Source organism: Helianthus annuus, chromosome 11, assembly GCF_002127325.2.
Source record: "Helianthus annuus cultivar XRQ/B chromosome 11, HanXRQr2.0-SUNRISE, whole genome shotgun sequence".
NCBI lineage: Eukaryota > Viridiplantae > Streptophyta > Magnoliopsida > Asterales > Asteraceae > Helianthus > Helianthus annuus.
The window spans coordinates 182065496-182089819 of NC_035443.2; the positions used below are offsets into that span (position 1 = coordinate 182065496).

The following is a 24324-nucleotide window of genomic DNA, read 5'->3' on the forward strand; positions in this document are numbered from 1 at the left end:
CTCCACATGATTTCAACAACATTTGAGAAGTAGACATATTTACATGTAGATCTCTCAGAGCGAATCTCGCAAGATTTATCAAAGGTATACAATAACATATAGTACTTATAATTTTATATGTTAGAATTTACACTTGTGAATTTTCCAACGACTTCTAACGAAGTATGTCGACACGTATCATAGTTGTGTATTGCATCTCAATACACTCATCACATTCTTTCATGACTTTTTGATGATGTGGTCACACACTTGATGTCTCGTCTTCGACTTTTAGTCAATGTAACAACTCTCAAGTTGTTTATGTCCAAATATTTTCTTGTATTATCCGTTTAAGAACCATATTCTTTAAAACAAGAGTTAATTGCCATTTTCGTCCCTGTGGTTTGGACCATTTTGCCAGTTTAGTCCAAAGGTTTTATTTTTAACATCTGGATCCAAAAAGGTTTCATCGTTGCCATTTTGGTCCAACTGACTTAACTCCATCCATATCTGTTAAGTCTGCCAAGGACATTTTTGTCATTTCATTTAAAAGAAAAAGCAATAAAGAAAAAAGGGTTAATAAAAAGAAAAATGAAATGACAAAAATGCCCTTGACAGACTTAACAGATATGGATGGAGTTAAGTCAGTTGGACCAAAATGGCAACGATGAAACCTTTTTGGATCCAGATGTTAAAAATGAAACCTTTGGACTAAACTGGCAAAATGACCCAAACCACAGGGACTAAAATGGCAATTAACTCTTAAAACAATGTATAGTTTTATAATTATTTTTCACTGTTTTAAACAAATTCTCAGACTTGTATATACAAAATTGAGTCGAGTGACTTTTTGTCATGCAACATGGAAAAGTGAGTTGAGTTTTTATTTGCTAGAATATTTAACCGTTCATATTATGAGATAATGGTACTATAATTACGATAATATACCGGTAGATTTGATTAATACAAACCTTTTTTAGTTAACTTGTCCTAAGAGACGGCTCGACCTGAAAAATGTAATCAACACAATAATTTGATCTGTCAACTTCCGCTTTATGCCATATGTCTGGAACCGCTAAGCCACCATCGCGGCTACTATTGATATAAACTGCTCACCACATTCAAGCATGCATAGTGTTACATTTAGAACAATACAAGGGATTCTTTTAGAGCTCAGGCGACCGACAACTGAAGATGACACCCCACGTTAGCCCTCAATAGCAGGAAATCTATAATCTTTAAGGAACATGAAAGAACGATGTTAAGAATGGAAGCAAACCAAATTACAGTGCCTGACCTATCAAACGGAATTGAAAAGATGAAGGTATTGGATTAATAGCAAAGCTAAGGTAGGATCTGAGGAGGTAAGATGTAGACAACCTTACCTCTTCCACATAGGAATAGAGAGGCTGCTTCCAGTAAGACCCCGACTCGATAGTAGTTTTGCATCAAGCCTTGGACATAAGGAACATAACACTTAGCAATCGGGAGATTCGGGACAAAGGCCGATTAGTGCATGTAACCCCTTGTCTTTTGGCTATCAACGCCACCACATGATGCATGATTGACTGTCCGCCGCTTTTAACGTTATTTTCAATAAATTAGTAAAATAACGATAAAATTAGTGCAATTTTACAAAATGGGAGGAAATGGAATACACGCGGCTCAGATCTGTGAACAATGAAACAAAGTCATAAAAATCGGCCATGGCTGCAAATCTATCGGTTGCAATGTGAGAGAATACATTACCATCCGGATTGCCCTGCCAAGATGAGGATCATCTCAAACGTTGCTCCCATCCACTTAGGATAGGACAGATCCAACGTGAATGGTATAAAAGTGCTTATAACTAACTATACATCAATTGATACCTTGTTCATGAATCGGTTGGTATTGTGAGTTGGGGATCCCGTTTTCAGGTTCTTGTGAAAGATTCGGATTCTTCTCCCTGAGAAATCCACATTAATGTATGTTAATAGTAGAGATAGCAGAATGTAAATTAGTGTGCTATAGATAATTACAAAGATTATATAATTTCAGTAATAATCTAAAGGGTAAATTACTTTTTGAGTCCCTGTGTTTTAGTAGTTTTAACTAGTTGAGTCCAAAAGCAAAAAGTTTAACGACCTGAGTCCCTATAAGCATTTTCTTTAACCATTTGAGTCCTTTTGAGTCCAAATTTTAACCTTTTGAGTCCAATTTTTTGGACTCAAATCGTTATAAAATTAACAAAATTGGACTCAAAACGTTATAAAATAAATGGCTAGGGACTCAGGGCGTTAAACTTTTTGATTTTGGACTCAAGTGGTCAAAACCACTAAAACACAGGGACTCAAAAAGTAATTTACTCTAATCTAAAATTTAAATAAAGTGATTTAGAAGGTTTATGCATTAGAAATACACTCTGGGTGACTTTCGATCCGTTCCACTATTTGACCAGTTTTTTAGTTTTACTAATTAGAGATTAAGCACCGCTCAAAACATCCCATTTATAAGTAAACGGGTCAAAATTGTCACTTTTTGGTTAGTAAGTGACAATCACGCCAAAATAAGGCTTACGTTTTCGAATATATGAGAAGACCAACACCAACAACCGCAAACGATACATAGTATAACCACTCTACCTGCAACAAAAGACTATTAAGCCATAAACGCGATTTGAAAACTCAAGGGACTAATAAAAGAACTAATCAAGAGTCATTACAAAAAAACGCATACCTGCTGTTGGTAGAAAAAGATGCGTATGACAACAGCCCACATGTCGGTTGTGAGGAGTGATAGATTGAACAACGTGGAACCACTTGTCTACAAATAATTGAATAATATTATATAACATCCTAGAGCATTCACAATGGATCCTCCATATGTATGTGAGTGTAACCTCTGTATTTGTGAGAATGGTTGTAAATTGTTGTGAGTGGAGGAGAGAGAGAAAAAGAAGAAAAAGTTACTGACTAAGTAGCACTGGAACGGGTACGGGGACGACACGGGAACGAGGAACGGCAAAACTCAAAATTTCAAGATACGGATACGACAATAAAAAATATAAAAAAAATAAAAATATATTAAACAAATTCCAAAAATACTACATCTTCCAAAGGTAATTAATTATCAATAATCAAATCATTTTCAAATTCCGGTTCATCTAGTGAGAGATCGGCAATCGATAGAGAATTAGAGATAATGAGACTTGAGAGTTTACAGATTAGAGAAGTCGAATATGATAGGTCTATTTATTTAATGGCCGGTTGTGGAATTTGAAAGGGTTAAAACCCTAAAATTAAATGGAAACAGACTGGATACGTCCCCGACATTGGAAACGTTTAGGAAACGTCCCCGACGAGTACCCATGGTGTTTCCGTCCCCGACAAGTACCCGATACGGGTACGGCCACATAAATGGAGTCCCCGTGCTACATAGGTTACTGATTTTCAGTAAATTTGGAGATACTGTTCACCTCTATAATTTTTTGATATTTTTTTGAAAGTGGTTGCGAGTGAAGGAGAGAGAAAAGGTAATGATAAAAGTATAAAAAATATTATTTAAATAAAAAGGAGAGAGAAAACGTAGTGTTTTTAGTGTAATTATAGAGATGGAGTAAGAGATTTGATTGTGAATGCTCTAACTCACGGGACGTCGGGACCACCAATACTCTGCTAACCGACATCACCGTAAAGCGCAGTGGCCTTCCAGTGGTTAACACAGAAACCAGTGCCACCCCTTGAAGGTTTCAAAATTTGTAAAAATGTTAATAAGGGTGTCTAGAAGAAAAGAGCAAACCTGTAGAATAAGAGGAGTTAAAGAGTAGTACATTAAGAACGCCACAGTGTAACCAACAAACGTTAGCATCTGCAGTAAAAGGAGATAAATGGATTATGAAGCGATCCATTCATCAAGAAAGCATATACTGTCGCAGCGTTAAACAAAAGAAGCTGTAATGCTGTATGTCCCCTTACAAGTTCAGCAGACCATGTCACTGCTTCCAGATTCTCCCTCTCGTATATGGCACTAGAAATTTGTTATGGAAATGGGTAAAAACTATTGTATCACATGTCAACTGCATTGAGGTAGGGGTGTAAATTAGGGTTGTAATCGAGCCGAACCAGGCTAGGCTCGAGCTCGAACTCAAACGAGCCAACTCGGCCCGGCTCGATTATTTTTCCGAGCTGACATGTCAAGCTCGAGCTCGGCTCGTAAAAACTTCGAGCCAGCTCAAGCCCAATCGAGCCGGCTCGTTATTTTTTTTACAAATATTGTCAACATAAAAAACCAAAATAAAAAAATTAACACAAATTTGTAAAGAATACACACACACATATACATACATAATTACATACGAGCCATCGAGTCGGGCCACAGAGCCGAACCACCGAGTCGAGCCACGATTCAAGCCATCGAGCCAAGCCATGAGTCGAGTCACAAGCCAAGCACCCCTGGCTCGAGCTCGGCTCGATTACAAAAACGAGCTGGCTCGACTTGGCTCGGCTCGGCTTGGCTTGAAAACAAAATGAGCTTTTTCGAGCGAGCCTCGAGTCACGAGCTTTTTTTGAACACCCCTAGTGTAAACAAGCCAAGCCTAGTCAAGCTCGGTAAATGAAACTCAAGCTCATTTATTAGATGAGCTTTGACTGAGGCTTGAGCCCAGGCTCGTCGAAGCTCGACTAGAATTGAGCTTAAGCGAGCCAATCACCCTGTATAGAGTTATTTGGCAAAAGTAGCTGTAGCCGTAGCTGTAGCCGTAGCTGTATTCGAAAGTGTAAAGTGCCCTAATACGACACCACTTTATAATATATATGATTATTGCAAAGGGTATTTCGGTAATTTTGCTCCCAAAAAGCTACAAGCTTATTTTTGAAAGCTACACTGACTAGCTTATTTTCAAAATCATAGCTAATGTTGTGTTATCCAAAAGACTTTTTTCAAATGGAGCTTATTTTTTCAAAAGCAAAACCTTAATCTCTTAAAAGGCTTATTATAGAGAAGGATACATCTCAATTACACTAAAGAACATTCCAAACAGACCAAGCATTGCTAATACTTCAAGACAACCGTTTTTCTTAACAATAAATTCCTGCAAAATGGATAAATATATATATATATATATAATATACATATAGTGGAAATTCAACCCAAATACTTATAAAGTAGAGTAAACTGCCAAAATCGTCCCTGAGATTTGGGCACTTTTTCTAGATCCGTCCAAAAAGTTCTTTTTTTTTTTTCTCAACTGGACTAGACCACTCAGGTTTTCACAAAAGTTGCCAGATTCATCCATTTCTCTAACACCGTTAAAAGCTAATGTTAAGTGATGGGAAGTTTGGATGGATCTGGCAAGTGCCAAAACCTCAGGGACAATTTTGGCAGTTTACTCTTTTTAATGTTTTTCTAATTTTTTATTAACATTTTCTTATAACTTTTTTTAAACCTTTTTTAATATAAATGTTTTATTTTTTAATTTGTTTTGACACTCGACAGAACCCGAACCGAGTTGTGTTGACACGCGCTAAATGTTACCCGATTTTACACGTTACCCGACCTGCCCATTTTACGACCTCTAATGAGATGCAAACTGTCTGACCTCACCAACATTGCTCAGTGCAAAGAAAATTGTTCCACCGGTGACAAGTAAATCACCCAAAAGTGGATTTGAACCACCTGAAATACAAAAATATTATCAATTTATAATTTACTTCATTTGGTTAGATAATTAAAAGTTTAACTGTTTATCTGAAATCGTCACCTCCACCACCAATCCCAGCATCAGAAAGAACCACTAAACAAAGGCCTAATACACAAACGGCTGTGCCAAGAAGCTGCCGTAGAGAATATTTTGTGCCCAAAAATGTCCAAGTAAAAAGTATGACCCATGCAACTGTACAACAATCTAATAACGCCACACTTGTAATTGATGTGAAGTAGTATGCTGAATTAACTGCATTCAATGGTCAACATATAGAAAGTCAATATCTTCATATGAGAACCTAAAAGTTACCTAAGTACTAAATTATAATACAAACATAGATTCTAAGTATGCAAATCGATGCTTAATTTCCCATGATTAGAGATGACAAGATGGGTGGGTTGTGTATAGAGGTGTACAAATCGGTTTTTTTTTGAAAAACCGGTCCGGTTTTTAACCGAACCGGTTTTTTATCCAAAACAAAAACTGGTTTTTTTAATAACCGGTTTCGGTTACTAACCGGTTTTTCAAGTCCAAAACAGTAACCGGTGTAACCGGTTGGGATTGGTTTTTAACCGTTTTTTTCACAAAAAAAAAAATCGGTTTTTAACCGGTTTTTCAGATCAAAAATAGTAACCGGTCACAAACCGCCGGTTCGGTTGGGTTCTAAAACCGGTTTTAAAAAATCGATTAAAAAAATAACCGGTTTCGGTTTTTTTCCAGTTACGGTTCTGAAACCGGTTTTTTTGTACACCTCTAGTTGTGTAACACGTTAAAGCGAGTCATTATTAGTGTATGTTCATACAAGGTGGGGCGGGTTTGACCCACAGGAACTTTTTTATCCAGTTTTCAGTTTTTTTTTTTAATTTTTATAAATAATGAACTGTTTAATTGTGATTACAAAAAACAATGATTACAGTAACAATAATCTGTATCCTTGAATTAGAGTAAAATGCCATTTTTGTCCATGAGGTTTGGTCACTTTTGCGACTTTCGTCCAAAGGTTTGTTTTTCCGTGTCTAGATCCAAAAAGTTTGAAATCTTGCCATTTTCATCCAACTCGTTAACTCCATCCATTTTTAATGTTAAGTCAGGGGTATTTTCGTCTTTTTAGACATTTTTTAATTTTAATGGAGAAAAATGGATGGAGTTAAGGAGTTGGATGAAAATGGCAAGATTTCAGACGTTTTAGATCCTGATGCGAAAAACCAAAACTTTGGACGAAAGTCGCAGAAGTGACCAAACCTCAGGGACGAAAATGGCATTTTGCTCCTTAATTTAATTGACAAGAGAGGTTTTATGCATTATAAATATTCTTTGTGCAACAATTTTTCTGTTTGACCAATTTTAAATGTTTAAGATTAAAACGCAACCCAAATCAGAGCCATTTAGAAGTAAATGGGTTAAAATTATCACCTCTATAAAATTTTAATTTAGTCACATGGGATTTCGTTACGTGAAAAAAGTCAAAAGAGATGGAGAGAAGCAAACTTACAAAGATAGTTGCCTTGGACATCGAAAAATGCTAAAAGAGCATACCAATACCATGGAATCTGCACAATTCCCAAGATAGATTATAAAACAATGATTGAACTTTAACGGAAATTACTTAAAACCTAAGACCATTGGGTATGGGGGAGGATAGTCTCCAAAGGACTATCCTCCACCTAAGCGCCACGTAGGCAAAGGAGAAGGACCCTCCCCTTGGAGACTATCCAAAGGTGTGGGGATGCTCCTCCTCCTTTTTTATTATTATTTATTTTTTTGTCATATTAATTAAAACAAAGTAAATAAAAATAAAAAAAGTTATATTTAAATAAAACTTAAAATTACATTTAAAATAAAAATCCTAAAAACTTAAAATTACATTTAAAAAAATAAACCTAAACTTAAATTAAAAAAAGAGCCTAAAGTTACAAATAAATAAAAAAACTACGCGTTGTTTTCTCCGAGACTCCAAATGTGATCGATCAAGTCCGATTGAAGATTGACATGTGTGAAATCGTTATGTAACGAGAACCTGTTCAAATCTTGTTGTTCTCCGCTAACCGGAACATTATTCTCCTCCACCGCGTTCTCGTCATACTCACAAATTGCATGTCCTTCGTCTTCGAGGATCATGTTATGCAGCAGAATACAAGCATACATACAGTATCGCAACGTTTTGGGTGTAAAAGCGCGTGCTGGGTTTTCAATAATATGCCATCTTTGTTGGAGAACCCCAAAACACCGTTCAATATCTTTTCTAGCCGCTTCTTGAAACTTGGCAAATTTCTTTCTTTTTTCATCCGCAGGATGCCTAACCGTTTTAACTATTGTAGAGTATTGTGGGTATATTCCATCGGCAAGATAATACCCGCGTCTATACTCCATGCCTGAAACTGTAAAACTCGTATCAGGACCGACCCCTTTTATAACATCGTCAAAAACATCCGAATTTTGTAGAACGTTGATGTCGTTATTCGAACCAGGAATACCAAAGAAAGCATGCCAAATCCATAGGTCTTGAGACGCAACAGCTTCTAGAATTATTGTTGGATGTCCCTGATCGCCTCGCGTATACATTCCTCGCCAAGCGGTAGGACAATTCCGCCATGACCAATGCATGCAATCAATGCTCCCGAGCATGCCTGGAAAACCGTGCCTTGCTTGGTGGTGTTGATACAAATTTTGAACGTCATTGTGATTCGGTTTTCGCAAATATTTTTGGCTGTAGAGCTTCACCACAAATTTGCAAAACTTGTATAAACATTCTCTAGCTTGTCTTTCGGACATCTTTAAGTATTCGTCCCAAGAATCGGCTGTCGTCCCATAAGCAAGTTGACGAATCGCCGCAGTACATTTCTGTAAGGTGGTGAAGCCCATTTTGCCTCTAGCATCGGGTCGCTGGGTAAAAAACGGGTGATAAGCGGCTAAATCGTCGGCGATACGTAAGAAAAGTCGACGACTCATTCTGAAACGGCGTCTAAAAATAGCCTCCGAGTACAGCGGCTCGTCCGCAAAGTAATCAACGATTAATCTTTGGTTAGCACCTACGAGATAACAAAATATGTATATAACTTATAATTAAAATGTCACACCCCCAAAATCCACCTGCGGATAACACCCGCTTCGAGGGCGTGACTGACCAGGATCCAGCCACCAATTATACCGAATACTTAAGTTGATAACAAAAGTAATACTTACTATTCATAAGCTTAGCAAATATTAAGTTCGGAGTTTAAAGTTTTGGTTCAAAACAGTACTAAGTAGCGGAAGCATAAGTAAGGTAGTTTAAAACAAAGTTCATGTTTCAAAATAAGGTAACACCCAACACAAGGGTGAATAGACACTACACGTTCCCAAGCGGCAAGCTCCATCGTCACTGGTTACCTGCAAAGCATGCAGTAAGGGGTCAACAATAATGCTGAGTGAGTCCACTAGTTGTCCAGTTTTAATTACTAAAAACTTCGTTTCACCGGTTAATTTATCCGTTTATACATGCCCTGGGGAGCTACCCCAAAAGTTAGCGACTAAACTGTTTTTCCAATACCGAACACTAGGTAACCGTTGCGTATCCGCAGGATGCCCCGATGTCAATGTTCTATCATCATTGACGGATTTCTGAGTTCATTAGTTCACGCCCGTCCCAAACCAGGGCACGGTGTGAGGCTGGTAAACACCTAAATAGCGCTATCAACTAATAACCCGTTCGCCTAACCCGGCGACTAATCGGTATTTGTAGTAGGGACTTGAGTGATAGAGTTTCGTTTAGTGCCGTTAGTTGCAATCCGTATAAACAGTAATTAACCAAAAGGTTTCCCAATACCCGGGAAGGAAAAGTAAGTTTTGTTCCCAATGACTAGGGAAGGTATGTAAATGGTATCCCCTTTTACCAGGGGATAGGGTTGTTAGTCTCGTGTCCCAAACCACCGGGACGCATGCTTTTAAGTTGTGAACTCACCTTGGGTTGCTCGGTAGGTTTGGGTTACTTGTCAATCACGTTGGTCACCACGTCCTAACATGGTTACCGGTATAGGTCAGGTTCGGTGTACAAGTAATCACGTAAGAACATATACAGGCACATAACATGCATACAAGTAATAGTCATGGGTTATTGGGCCGGCCCTAACAGTAACACCGTCAAACAGAACACAGCAACACATAGTCCACTTAACAGATAGCCCAAGTTAACACAGAATGGCCCAATAACTAAAATGGACAGCCCACTCGCAACCAGCTGGTCTCGAGTCGCAACCTGGTGGTTTCGGCTTGTCACGCTGTGGTTGCGAGTCGCAACCGTGGTCTCGAGTCATCACGTTTTGGTTGCGAGTCGCAACGGCGTGGTCTCGAGTCGCAATCTCGAGGTTTCGACTTGTCATGCTTTGGTTGCGAGTCGCAACCGTGTGGTTTCGAGTCGGAATGCTGTGGTTGCGAGTCGTAATGCCGTCGTTGCGAGTCGTAATCTGTCACTTTCATGTACACGTGATGATGCAGATATGACAGTCCAATTTGTACCAAGAATTCAGGCCCAAAATAGGAAACAACCAATAAGATTTCTACAAACATTTTGCCTAATCTGAATATTAGTAAAGATAGATCAAACTTTGCCACTTTTGCATCTTCAAACCATATTCAAACAAGTTCTTCCCATGTTCATAGTTTTCTAGGGTTTTCATGCCAACATAAACACATATTTATGAACCGAAAATCACCTATTTTGACAAGATCATGATGCTAATCAAGAAAACATACATTATATAGCCGAAAATCTTATGTTAAACATCATCATTCTTGCAAGAAACAAAGAAGCATAGTATGGTTAGCCATAATCATTCTTGATCTACCTTTTTCTAATCATTTTAAACATGTCACAAGCATTCACACATAAATGGTTTTCACATATAGTTTTCTTCACAAATCACCCTAGAATCATGCATAATGTTTCTAACCAAACATTTTCACAACATAAGTCCTATGCACATAATGATGACTAACCGGTTGAGAAGGAGAAGAATGAGCCGAAATAAAGGAAGAAGCCGAGGAGATGAAGTGTCCGAGTGATCCGAGCTTGACCGAGTCCTTGTCCGAAATCCTTGCTTGAACCGAAAGAGGAAGAAGAGTGGTGTTGTTGTTGAAGGTTACTAGTTGAGAGAGAATAGAAGTGTTGTGGGTTTGTGTGTTGTAACAAATGAGGGAAAGTGAGGAGAAGGTGGGATATATATACATGGGGTGTTTCGGGTTGGGCTTGGGGGTTTCGACCCAAACCGGTTACGGCCCAAAGGCCCACTCGCAACCGCCCGGTTGCGAGTCATGGTCTCGGGTCGTGGTTTCGGCTCTCATATAAATATACATATAATACACATACACAACACATATCAAGTAAAAATCACGTTTCCAATTCATAATAATCATATATGCACAAAATATTACAAGGTGATCGTACGGAAAAACCTAGAGTGTCACATTATCCCCAAGTTTTAAGAACTTTCGTCCCGAAAGTTGAAGCAGCCACTGCCAAGCTAGCGTGTTTTAACGGGGTGTCACATCATCCCCCCGTTAGTTTGGAATTTCGTCCCGAAATTCGGTTGTAGCTTCAGTGCTGGGGTTTTCGTTTGGGAATAACTGGGGATACTTGGACTTCATCTGGTCCTCCCGCTCCCAGGTAAACTCTGGGCCGCGTCGCGAGTTCCAACGAACTCGTACAAGGGGTATCTGGCTACGTTTGAGGGTTTTGATTTCTCGATCCGTGATCTCAATCGGTTCCTCAGTAAAGTGTAGCTGTTCATCAATAGTCAGTTCCTTAAAAGGAATCACGAGTGTTTCATCCGACAAACACTTCTTCAGGTTAGATACGTGAAAAACGTTGTGCACTGCACTCAGCTCTGCAGGCAGGTTCAATCTATAAGCAACCTTACCGATTTTCTCGGTAATTTCGAATGGTCCAACATACCGTGGATTCAGCTTGCCCCGTTTACCGAAACGGACCACACCCTTCCAGGGTGAGACCTTAAGTAGAACCCGGTCCCCGACCTGGAATTCTAATGGTCTCTTACGCTTGTCAGCGTAGCTCTTCTGACGGTCACGAGCTGCCGCCATGCGTTGCCTGATCTGGGAAATCTTTTCTGTTGTATCTACCACTAGTTCTGGGCCTGTGAGTTGACTATCACCGACTTCCGCCCAGCAGAGAGGTGATCGGCATTTACGTCCGTACAATGCCTCAAAAGGTGCCGCCTGAATGCTAGTGTGGTAGCTGTTGTTGTAGGAGAATTCCACCAACGGTAGATGCTTCTCCCAGTTTTTGCCAAAGTCGATCACACATGCTCTAAGCATGTCTTCCAGGGTTTGGATGGTGCGTTCAGACTGCCCATCCGTTTGCGGGTGATAAGCGGTGCTCATGTCCAAACGTGAGCCAAAGCATTTGTGCATAGCTTGCCACAACTCGGAGGTAAAACGAGCGTCTCGGTCGGAAATAATAGAAGTTGGCACCCCGTGCCTGGAGACTACTTCCTTTAAATAGGTTTCTGCCAAGGTAGAAAACTTGTCCGTTTCCTTAATGGCCAAAAAGTGTGCAGACTTAGTCAAACGATCTACTATCACCCAGATAGTATCATTCCCGCGTTGAGATCTAGGTAGCCCTGTAACAAAATCCATGGAAATCTGCTCCCATTTCCATTTCGGGATTTCCGGTTGTTGTAGTAGGCCTGCTGGTTTCTGATACTCGATCTTGACTCTTGCGCAGGTCAAACATTTGCCAACGTAGGCTGCTATGTGGGCTTTCATGCCAGGCCACCAGTATGTGGTTTTCAAGTCGTGGTACATCTTATCTGCACCAGGATGTACTGAATAACGGGACTTATGGGCTTCGTCCATCACAAGCTCTCGTAGATCTCCGTAAAGTGGGACCCAAATGCGCCCTGCCACATAGTAGGCGCCGTCCTCTTTCTGTTCTAGTTGCTGTCTCGATCCTCGCAGGGACTCAGCCCTGATGTTTTCCGGTTTCAGAGCTTCAATCTGAGCATTTCGAATCTGGGTAGGGAGACTAGACTGGATAGTAAGTTGTAATGCTCGCACGCGCCGTGGTATAGTGTCCTTGCGGCTGAGGGCGTCTGCCACTACATTGGCCTTGCCCGGATGATACTTGATGGCGCATTCATAGTCATTCAAAAGTTCGACCCATCGACGTTGGCGCATGTTTAGTTCTTTCTGCTTAAAGATATGCTCGAGACTCCTGTGATCGGTGTAAATGGTGCACTTGGTACCGTACAGGTAATGTCTCCATATCTTAAGCGCAAATATCACCGCTCCCAGTTCCAAGTCGTGTGTTGTGTAGTTCCTTTCATGTATCTTAAGTTGTCGAGAGGCGTAAGCAATAACTTTCTCGCGTTGCATCAACACACAACCGAGCCCATGAATAGACGCATCGCAGTAGACCACAAAGTCGTCAGTGCCTTCAGGTAACGAGAGAATAGGAGCACTGCAGAGGTTATCCTTAAGCCTCTGAAAAGCAGATTCCTGTGCTTCATTCCACTTGTAGGTGACGCCTTTCTGAGTGAGCGTAGTGAGGGGTTGTGCAATCTTTGAGAATCCTTGAATGAATCTGCGGTAGTAACCTGCCAATCCCAAGAATTGGCGAACTTCAGTCGGAGTCTTAGGGGTAGGCCAATTCTTTATAGAGTCGATCTTAGCTGGGTCGACGTGGATTCCATCCTTGTTAACCACGTGCCCAAGGAAATGGACTTCTCGAAGCCAGAAGTCGCATTTCGAGAACTTGGCGTACAGTTGCTCGTTGCGAAGGAGTTCGAGGATAAGGCGTAGGTGCTGTTCATGCTCTTCCTGACTTTTCGAGTAGATCAAGATGTCGTCTATAAACACGATCACAAATTTGTCGAGGTAGGGTTTACATACCCGGTTCATGAGATCCATGAACACTGCAGGGGCGTTGGTCATTCCAAAGGGCATAACGAGGAATTCATAATGACCATAACGAGTTCTGAATGCAGTCTTGGAAATATCTTCATTACGGACCCTTAACTGATGGTAACCTGATCGCAGGTCAATCTTGGAATAGTAACTCGATCCTTGCAACTGATCGAATAGGTCGTCGATTCGAGGGAGAGGGTAACGATTCTTGATGGTGACCTTGTTCAACTCACGATAGTCTATGCACATTCGGAACGTGCCATCCTTCTTCCTAACAAAGAGTACCGGTGCTCCCCAAGGTGATGAACTAGGACGGATAAACCCTTTATCCAAAAGTTCCTGTAGTTGTGTCGAGAGTTCCTTCAATTCTGCGGGGGCTAGTCGATAGGGTGCACGAGCTATAGGCGCTGCTCCGGGAGCTAGCTCGATTTGGAATTCGACCTGACGATGGGGAGGGAGTCCAGGTAATTCCTCAGGAAATACCTCAGGGTAGTCGCGCACTACTGGAAAGTCTTCAATCCTCTTTTCCTTCTCCTGCGTGTTGGTGACGAGTGCTAAGATAGCGGTGTGCCCTTTTCGTAAACACTTCTGGGCCTTCAAGAACGAGATAATGCCGGAGATTTCTCCACTTTTGCCACCTTGTACCATGAGGGGTTTGCCAGAACGGCGAGGAATACGAACTGCTTTCTCCTGACAAAGGATCTCAGCGCGATGCTTGGATAACCAATCCATACCAATAACGACGTCGAAGCTTCCAAGAGTAACAGGGAAAAGATCGATACTAAATGTCTGACCAGACAACTCTAGTTTGCAACCCTTGACAACATGTGAGGCCTCGATGTTTCTACCATTAGCTAACTCGACGATATGAGGAGAACTTAGTAACGAAAGCGGACGCTTAAGCTTCTTACTAATACGTAGGGATACATAACTAGCATCGGCACCGGAATCAAATAACACAGAAACATAACGATCATCGAGTAGGAACTTACCCGCCACGACATTGGGGTCATTCCTTGCTTCACCAGCTCCAATCACGAAAGCTCTTCCTCTAGCACCATTCCCAGCATTGTTGTTCTGATTGTTGTTCCCAGCTCCCTGATTATTGTTGCGGTTCTGATTCAGTTCAGGGCAATCCTTTTTAAAGTGCCCCTCAGCTCCACACTTAAAACATGCCCGGTTGTTTCCCTGCTGCTGTTGCTGTTGGGGTTGTTGCTGATTCTGTCTAGCTGGGAACTGACTTCGACAATCCTTGGCGTCGTGCCCCATCTTGTGGCATCGCTGACACTGGCCCTTATTACATGCCCCATTGTGGTGCTTGTTACACTTGTTGCACTTAGGGTAGCTTCCCCGGTAGCCACCCTGTTGCTGAGTGCCCTTGTTGTTTTCAGTTTTCCTTTGCTGCGCTGGGGCCTGAGTGGGGTTAGCATCCTTGCTTTGACTTCCTTCCCACTTACGCTTGCTGTCACTAGAAGTTCCGACAGTAGCACTGATCCTTTTGGGCAACCTGCCCTCTTCCACGGCCTGATCAGTAAGTTTGTGAGCAAGTCGAACAATCGGCTGAATGGTAGTGTGGTTGGCTGAAGTTACATGGCTTCGAATCTCTGGAGCCAAGCCTTTGATATACAGTTCGATCCTTCGGTACATTGGTCGTGACATGTTTGGGCAAAGAGCAGCATAGTCGTTAGACAGCTTGGTGTAGGTTTCAATCTCTGACCCAACCATCTTGAGCTCGTAGTACTCGTTTTCAAGCTTGTGGATGTCATCCCGGTGACAGTATTCATCCTTAATCATATCCTTGAAATCCTCCCATGCAGTAGCATTAGCAGTTTCCAAACCAAACATCTGAATCTGCGCCTTCCACCAAGAAAGTGCGCTTCCTTCAAGCGTAGCAGTAGCAAATTTCACCCAATTTGCAGGGGGACACTCGCATACAGCAAAAACAGCTTCAATTTTCTCAATCCAATGCAGAAGACCTATGGCACCCTCAGTGCCGTTGAAAGGGAGAGGCTTGCAATCCATGAAAGTTTTGAAAGTACACACTGGTGGTTGCGCAGGTGCATGCTGACCTGTTCGTGAGAAGCGAAGCGTATAGGTTTAGAGGCGAAAAGTCGATGTGGCGGTAGGATCTAAACATCCTAAAACAACGAGCTTACCTATAGGGTGAGCTGCAAAAGCCGCAGCCACTGTGTTGAGCAGGTTAGTGAACTGAGCCTGCGTCATGTTAATGTTTCCTCTTCCGCGTCCACTCATTGTCTTCATAACCAGAAAACACAGTATGAGTGTGATGTCGTAGTGTAGCGAGAATGAGATAGAAGAGAGAGGTGTATCTATCTAGTTTAGGCACACTAGTACGTATATCATAACAGGAAACATAAAGCAAACAAGTAATCACTGGTCCGAGCTATGAGGTCAAAAGTGTCGAGCCTTGCACTTGGAGTGTAGTGTCGTCGCGAGTCACGGGTTATAGTCTGGTTTTCTCCAAAAAGATTTTCCCCTTTTTAAAACCAAGTTCACTATAACCAATGGCTCTGATACCAATCTGTCACACCCCCAAAATCCACCTGCGGATAACACCCGCTTCGAGGGCGTGACTGACCAGGATCCAGCCACCAATTATACCGAATACTTAAGTTGATAACAAAAGTAATACTTACTATTCATAAGCTTAGCAAATATTAAGTTCGGAGTTTAAAGTTTTGGTTCAAAACAGTACTAAGTAGCGGAAGCATAAGTAAGGTAGTTTAAAACAAAGTTCATGTTTCAAAATAAGGTAACACCCAACACAAGGGTGAATAGACACTACACGTTCCCAAGCGGCAAGCTCCATCGTCACTGGTTACCTGCAAAGCATGCAGTAAGGGGTCAACAATAATGCTGAGTGAGTCCACTAGTTGTCCAGTTTTAATTACTAAAAACTTCGTTTCACCGGTTAATTTATCCGTTTATACATGCCCTGGGGAGCTACCCCAAAAGTTAGCGACTAAACTGTTTTTCCAATACCGAACACTAGGTAACCGTTGCGTATCCGCAGGATGCCCCGATGTCAATGTTCTATCATCATTGACGGATTTCTGAGTTCATTAGTTCACGCCCGTCCCAAACCAGGGCACGGTGTGAGGCTGGTAAACACCTAAATAGCGCTATCAACTAATAACCCGTTCGCCTAACCCGGCGACTAATCGGTATTTGTAGTAGGGACTTGAGTGATAGAGTTTCGTTTAGTGCCGTTAGTTGCAATCCGTATAAACAGTAATTAACCAAAAGGTTTCCCAATACCCGGGAAGGAAAAGTAAGTTTTGTTCCCAATGACTAGGGAAGGTATGTAAATGGTATCCCCTTTTACCAGGGGATAGGGTTGTTAGTCTCGTGTCCCAAACCACCGGGACGCATGCTTTTAAGTTGTGAACTCACCTTGGGTTGCTCGGTAGGTTTGGGTTACTTGTCAATCACGTTGGTCACCACGTCCTAACATGGTTACCGGTATAGGTCAGGTTCGGTGTACAAGTAATCACGTAAGAACATATACAGGCACATAACATGCATACAAGTAATAGTCATGGGTTATTGGGCCGGCCCTAACAGTAACACCGTCAAACAGAACACAGCAACACATAGTCCACTTAACAGATAGCCCAAGTTAACACAGAATGGCCCAATAACTAAAATGGACAGCCCACTCGCAACCAGCTGGTCTCGAGTCGCAACCTGGTGGTTTCGGCTTGTCACGCTGTGGTTGCGAGTCGCAACCGTGGTCTCGAGTCATCACGTTTTGGTTGCGAGTCGCAACGGCGTGGTCTCGAGTCGCAATCTCGAGGTTTCGACTTGTCATGCTTTGGTTGCGAGTCGCAACCGTGTGGTTTCGAGTCGGAATGCTGTGGTTGCGAGTCGTAATGCCGTCGTTGCGAGTCGTAATCTGTCACTTTCATGTACACGTGATGATGCAGATATGACAGTCCAATTTGTACCAAGAATTCAGGCCCAAAATAGGAAACAACCAATAAGATTTCTACAAACATTTTGCCTAATCTGAATATTAGTAAAGATAGATCAAACTTTGCCACTTTTGCATCTTCAAACCATATTCAAACAAGTTCTTCCCATGTTCATAGTTTTCTAGGGTTTTCATGCCAACATAAACACATATTTATGAACCGAAAATCACCTATTTTGACAAGATCATGATGCTAATCAAGAAAACATACATTATATAGCCGAAAATCTTATGTTAAACATCATCATTCTTGCAAGAAACAAAGAAGCATAGTATGGTTAGCCATAATCATTCTTGATCTACCTTTTTCTAATCATTTTAAACATGTCACAAGCATTCACACATAAATGGTTTTCACATATAGTTTTCTTCACAAATCACCCTAGAATCATGCATAATGTTTCTAACCAAACATTTTCACAACATAAGTCCTATGCACATAATGATGACTAACCGGTTGAGAAGGAGAAGAATGAGCCGAAATAAAGGAAGAAGCCGAGGAGATGAAGTGTCCGAGTGATCCGAGCTTGACCGAGTCCTTGTCCGAAATCCTTGCTTGAACCGAAAGAGGAAGAAGAGTGGTGTTGTTGTTGAAGGTTACTAGTTGAGAGAGAATAGAAGTGTTGTGGGTTTGTGTGTTGTAACAAATGAGGGAAAGTGAGGAGAAGGTGGGATATATATACATGGGGTGTTTCGGGTTGGGCTTGGGGGTTTCGACCCAAACCGGTTACGGCCCAAAGGCCCACTCGCAACCGAGTGACCCACTCGCAACCGCCCGGTTGCGAGTCATGGTCTCGGGTCGTGGTTTCGGCTCTCATATAAATATATATATAATACACATACACAACACATATCAAGTAAAAATCACGTTTCCAATTCATAATAATCATATATGCACAAAATATTACAAGGTGATCGTACGGAAAAACCTAGAGTGTCACATAAAAAAATAAGACTAAAAACATAAACTTAAAAAATTAAGAATAAATATACAAGAATATAAATTTAAGAAAAAAAATATCACTAACTTTCTCGGTCTCGCTCGATGTGTGGGTTCCTGTTTCGTGGTTGTGACGAAACCTCCTCCTTCTCTTCTTCTTCCAAAATTATTTGTGTCGCCTCTACCACCTTGTTTATAAAAAAATTTACGGCTTCCATGGTGTCTGTCGAACCCGATGAAGAAGAAGATGACATGGTGTATTTTTTAGAGAAGATTATGTGGGTATTTTGTATAAAAAATGTGGGAGTTGTTTGGAGAAAGTGGGTGGATTTTGGTATAAAAGTGGAGAGATATGTGGGTATTTATAAAGGTTTTAAATTAAGGTTGGGAGAAGTATTTTTTTTTTTTTATAAAAATGGGAGAAAAGTGGGAGTAGTTTGGTAAAAAAGTGGGGTGAAAAGGGGTTGAATTTATAGTGGTGGGGTGAATTTTTTTTTTTTTTTTAATTTGTTGCAGGTTAACGTTAGTGGGGCCCACCCCATTCAACTTTTCAGCACCGTCTTGGACGTCTGAAATCCGACGGAGAAGCCAAGCTGGGCCCCTTGGGGGCGGTGTTGGACGAGCCCAAAAAAGGAGACGGGCCTTTTCACGTGCCCCATACCTGTGAGTCTAACCAAGAATTCACAGAAGATAAAGATGATCGAAAATTTGAAGCTTTATGCAGTCACAGATATATATATATATATAGGACAAAGATCCGTTAGGAACCACCCTTTATTGCGAGAACCGTGAGAACCAATGTGAACACAACAAAAAATGCCTAAAAATAGCTAAAAAACACACAAAAAAAAATTCTTTTTTTTTTAATATTTTTTATATAAAAATCGCTACTTTTAGTAGCAAAAAAAAAAAAGTTTAAAATTTTTTTTTTTAAAAAAAAGTTTTTTTTTTTTTGCTACTAAAAGTAGCGATTTTAACATAAAAAATATTTAAAAAAAAATTAGATTTTTTTTTAATTTTTTTAGGTTTTTTTGGGGTTTAGTTTTTAGCATTTTAGCTTTGGGGGAGGGGGGGGGGGTAGGTTTTTTTTTAGGTTTTTTTAGCTATTTTAGGTTGTGTTCACATTGGTTCTCGCGGTTCTCGCATGAACCTTACCCCATATATATATAGTTTCTGACTAGGTGTGAAGGAAGGTGACACTACAATGAGTTCATGGCGTTGGTACAACATGATGCTTCCATTGACCACGGTCAAAGCCAGATAGCCAAGAAGTCCCATAGTAACAGGTGAATTAGCACCTATAGAGAAGAAACAACCGACCATATAGTTCTAATCAACTAAAGAAACGACCTGGAACTAAACAAATAAGACAAAGGAAACAAAAAAAAAAAGACGTAGTTATTGGATGTCAACGTGGGATTATATTTCGACATTCAAAACAGGCATAGCTTTTGTTAGGAAATAAACAAAAGTAAATTGCCATTTTAGTCCCTGAGTTTTGTCCAAATAGTTTTTTTTTTGCCTCTGGGTCCCTGACTTTTCCCTTTTGTTGCCATTTTGATCACATACACTAACTCCATCCAAAAATTCCATCTTTAACCAGGGGTATTTTGGGGATTTTCATTTTAAATGTTTTCAATTGCCATTTTGATCCAATTCCAAAAAATCAAAATAATTCCAAAAAATAATAAAAATTCTAAAAAAATACAAAAAAACCCGTTTCGGCGGGAACCGTTTCGACCCGAACCGTTTCGACGCGAACCGTTTTGAGTTAATTACTGTTTTCGTCCCTGTGGTTTGTCAAAAATCACTATTTCAGTCCATTAGTTTAAAAATTGCGATTTCAGTCCCTGTGGTTTCACTTTCGTAACCATTTCAGTCCACCTCGTAACCATTTCAGTCCCTATACTTAACAGAATAATGGATTGAAATGGTTATGAAAGTGAAACCACAGGAACTGAAATGGTTACGAAAGTGAAACCACAGGGACTGAAATCGCAATTTTTAAACTAATGGACTGAAATAGTGATTTTTGACAAACCATAGGGACGAAAACAGTAATTAACTCCATAATAAAGAAGACATGAGTTAATTTTTTGCTTGTGAATTCCAGGTTTATCCATCACACATATTGTTAAGTGAGTCCGTGTTTTAGGTGCTTTGAATCCTTGCAATGTGTGTTTTTACTTCTATCTGTCACACACACACACGTCTCAAAAAGTATATCTATATACTATATGCATACCTATACGTCTAGCTGCTGTGCACGAATTTTGCTTTAAGAAGAACTCGCATCTTTTAGCATTAGCAATGACTGGCCTGTTAAGAATGCTTTTTAGATGTGAATAAGGAGGTGTTTATTAGAATATATAAACTTGATTATATTATAATTATTATGTGTATTATGTATTATAACATTAGTATACTCATTTACATGTGTATGTGTCGAATATTAGTGAAGGGGTATGTCACATATGACATACCGGTTCGAATGGAGGTTATTGCCACCAAAAATAACCGCCGGGATCAACCGCTCCTTCATGTCTGTATTTAAACGAATTGCCGGGATTATAACCGGCACCAAGATATTTCTTAATAATATCCACTATTCAAATCTTTCTATTCGTTCTTTATCAAGTGTGTGTTGTTTGTTCAATTGATTCACTATGAATCCGAAATATGGTTATGGCGAATCAAGTTCTGCAAACTATGTTCATGAAGAAGATAAACTTCCGCTGCCAACAGTGTTTGGAATTGCTTATTACACATTTTAAACTGCTTACTCAAAACAACTTATTTCACTCACAAAAATCAGATAGCTTGAGTAATCTTAGACACTTTCAAAACAGCTTAATGTTGCATCAAAACACAGTAAGCAGATATGAAGTTTCAAGCAATCCCAAACACCCCCTAAGATGTACTATTTTGCGACACTTTCTAGTTTAAATCACTACAAGTACAATTTTGTTCATTTCCATAACAACTTTTAGTACCGTATTTCGAGAAGATGTATCCAGAAGGATTGACATGGTCTGCTAAACTTGTAAGAAATTATTAACACACAGTCTTTCCCTTTGGTTTCTTTATCCTTTCTTTAAACTGGGTGTTCAAATATATATTTTAGTAATGAATGTATTGCCTCAATCTAGTAATTTCTGCTTTTTAAGACCTCATAATCATCATCATCATCATCATCATACTCAGTAAATCCCACCAATAGCAAAGCTAAGGTAGGGTCTGGGGAGGGTAGATGTAGACAGCCTTACCTCTATCTCGCAGTAAAAGAGAGAGTCTGCTTCCAGTGAGACCCCCGGCTCGATTGTAGTTTTGTATCAAGCCTTGGACCTAAGACACATAACACTCAAACAATCGGGACAGAGACTGATTGGTGCATGTACCCCCGTGTCTTTCAGCTATCAACGTCACCACATGATGCATGATTAACCACCCACCGCTTTTAACGTTATTTTCACGAAATTAGTAAAATAACGTTAAAGTTAGTACCATTTCACTTTTGCCCCCCAAGCGCCCACACATATATACATTATACGTGCACACCGTAAGCGGGGCACTGCTTTTTAAGACCTAAATCCTCCTAATTACACGCCTCACAACTGTCTAACCTTATTTGAACAACTTGACAGATTTATAATCATGAAATGGATAAGGTTAATCATAGGGCTATCAGCTATGTATCACCACTCTTTGTTTTACCATCAACTGAGTCATCGTTTATCCTTATGAGGATAACTCTGTCCAAATCAAATTTCGCCAATGTCCTAGGTTTTGCAACAAATACTCCAATCAATTTCTCTCAAAACATGTTGATTAAGATCAAACCTTTCTCAATTATCTCAACCGACTAAAACTGATTTATATCCTCATTGACGGCAGTAACTTAATCTAAGTTTTTAGTTAATATATTACAATCAGATAAAACCACTTAGGTCTACCGCTATCATCATCACGTATCGCAGTTTCAAAACTCACAAAATCGAATGCACAAGTAACGAATTCAGTTACGAAAGCCAATCTTCTACGTTTTGCAACAAATACTCCAATCAGTTTCTCACAACATATGTTGATTAACATCTAACCTTACTCAATTATCTCAATTGACTAAAACTGATTCATATCCTCTAAGTTTCTCGTTAATATATTGCAATAAGATAAAATCACTTTAGGTTTACCTCTATCGTCATGTATCACAATCGCAAAATTCACAAAAAATCAAATGCATCAGTTGCAAATCTAGTTACGAAAGCCAATGTTCTAGGTTTTGCAACAGTTTCTCACAATATATGTTAATTATAACATTAACATCAAACCTAAATCAACTATCTCAATCAACTAAAATCGTACATAATTGCTTAGGTTTCCCGCTATCACCAATATCGCGTATCACAATTACAAAATTCACAAAATCGAATGCATAAGTTACGAATTCAGTAACGAAAACATCGAAATGAATGAGTGAGAGAACGATTGTGTACCGAGATTTGCGGATAGAGATGAAGTGAAGTTCATAAGTGCTAGTATGAAAGAGGTCAGTTGTCCGAGTAGCAAAACGGAAACCACCGTCGAAAGCTCCGATCTCCGCCACACATTCCACCGGCTACTAGTGTCGGAACTCATTGTTGTTGTTGTTATCGGATTGCAGAAATGGCATCTGGATGATGAATTTAGGTTAACTTGTATGGGAAGTTACAGATCCCCAAACGATATTGTTAAATATCTGTATTAATGGCGGGAGATTATCGTATGCGGAGGGATGGCAAATTGGCAATGGGTAGGGTTTGACATGGGTTCATCCGGTAATCCCAACCTCAAACCCGTTAGAAAAGTTTATCCCCAACTCGTCTCAAAAGCTGTCGGGTTTCTAACAGGTAAATACCTATTGAGTATCAGGTATACCTATAGGTTTCGGGTAAACCCGTTAATTTAAAAAACTTACACATTGGATATACCCAACCCAAAACTCATCGGGTATTAGTAATCGGTTACATTTAGGTGGTGTTTGTTTTTTGGGCAAAAGCTCTTCTGAGCACTTATGTCTGCGTCGCGCAAACACGCGCAGACCTTTGGGTCCTGCAGCTTGTTTGTTTTCTCGCAGACCTTTCCTTAAAAAAGGTCTGCGAGACCTCTTCTTGATACAGACATCAACCTATGTCTTCTAACCTCTTCAAACCTCTTCTCTCCTTTCCTCTTCAATCTCCACTACCCAGATCCACCACATCACCACCACCGCCACCTGATACATCACCACCACCATCATCATCGGAGCTACATTGTCCACCACCATCATCATCGGTGGAGAGAGAGAGAGGGAAAGACCGTAGAGAGAGAGACCGTAGAGAGAGAGAGAAAGAAGAGAGAGAGATCGGTGAGAGAGAGAGACCGTAGAGAGAGAGAGGGGTTTTGATGGTGGTGGTGCTTGGCTTCTAGACGACGGCGGTGCTGGGTTTTGATAGCGGTGGCTTGGCTTCTAGACGACAGCGGTGGTGGGTTTGATGGCAGCGGCTTCTAGACGACGAAGGTGGTGGGTTTTGATGGCGGTGGTGCTTGGCTTCGCGGCAGGAGACAGGGGGAGGTGATGCTTGACGGTGGTTGTTGGTTGTGGTGGTGGCAGGTGGACGGTGGTAGATGAGGTGGTGGCGGATGGTGGTGGTAGATGAAGGCAGAGAGAAAGAGAGAGAGGAGTGGTCTGTGTTTTTGTGATAAATGAGAAGAGAAGAGGTTTTTGTAGAATTAAACAAACACTCTTCTTCTTGCAGACTGCAGACCTTTGATCTACCTTTTCTCCTAGAAATGCCTCCAGATATGGTCCGC

General features: G+C 40.5%; 1 protein-coding gene across 1 annotated transcript; it reads right to left on the reverse strand.

The window, feature by feature from the left end:
- Positions 1-1527: 1527 nt before the first annotated feature.
- On the reverse strand, positions 1528-23099 carry LOC110891367 (solute carrier family 35 member F1). The gene is made up of 13 exons (XM_035980349.1): positions 22989-23099; positions 20741-20814; positions 19651-19793; positions 7155-7212; positions 5720-5911; positions 5558-5634; positions 4968-5050; positions 3936-3987; positions 3760-3828; positions 2698-2784; positions 2539-2603; positions 1851-1927; positions 1528-1741 (listed from the first exon to the last, which is right to left on the reverse strand). Exons 3-13 carry the CDS (start codon positions 19771-19773, stop codon positions 1725-1727), a joined length of 900 nt encoding a protein of 299 aa, XP_035836242.1. The 5' UTR covers positions 19774-19793; positions 20741-20814; positions 22989-23099; the 3' UTR covers positions 1528-1724.
- Between the last annotated feature and the right edge of the window lie 1225 nt (positions 23100-24324).

Coding starts and splice junctions, on each gene's coding strand:
- LOC110891367 (XM_035980349.1), bottom strand. CDS start 19,773: ATGGGACTTCTTGGCTATCTGGCTTTGACCGTGGTCAATGGAAGCATC. Junction 5,912..7,154: donor TGTCCAAGGCAACTATCTTT/GTAAGTTTGCTT, acceptor CATTGAATGCAG/TTAATTCAGCATACTACTTC. Junction 3,988..4,967: donor TTCTTTAGTGTAATTGAGAT/GTATCCTTCTCT, acceptor ACAAATTTCTAG/TGCCATATACGAGAGGGAGA.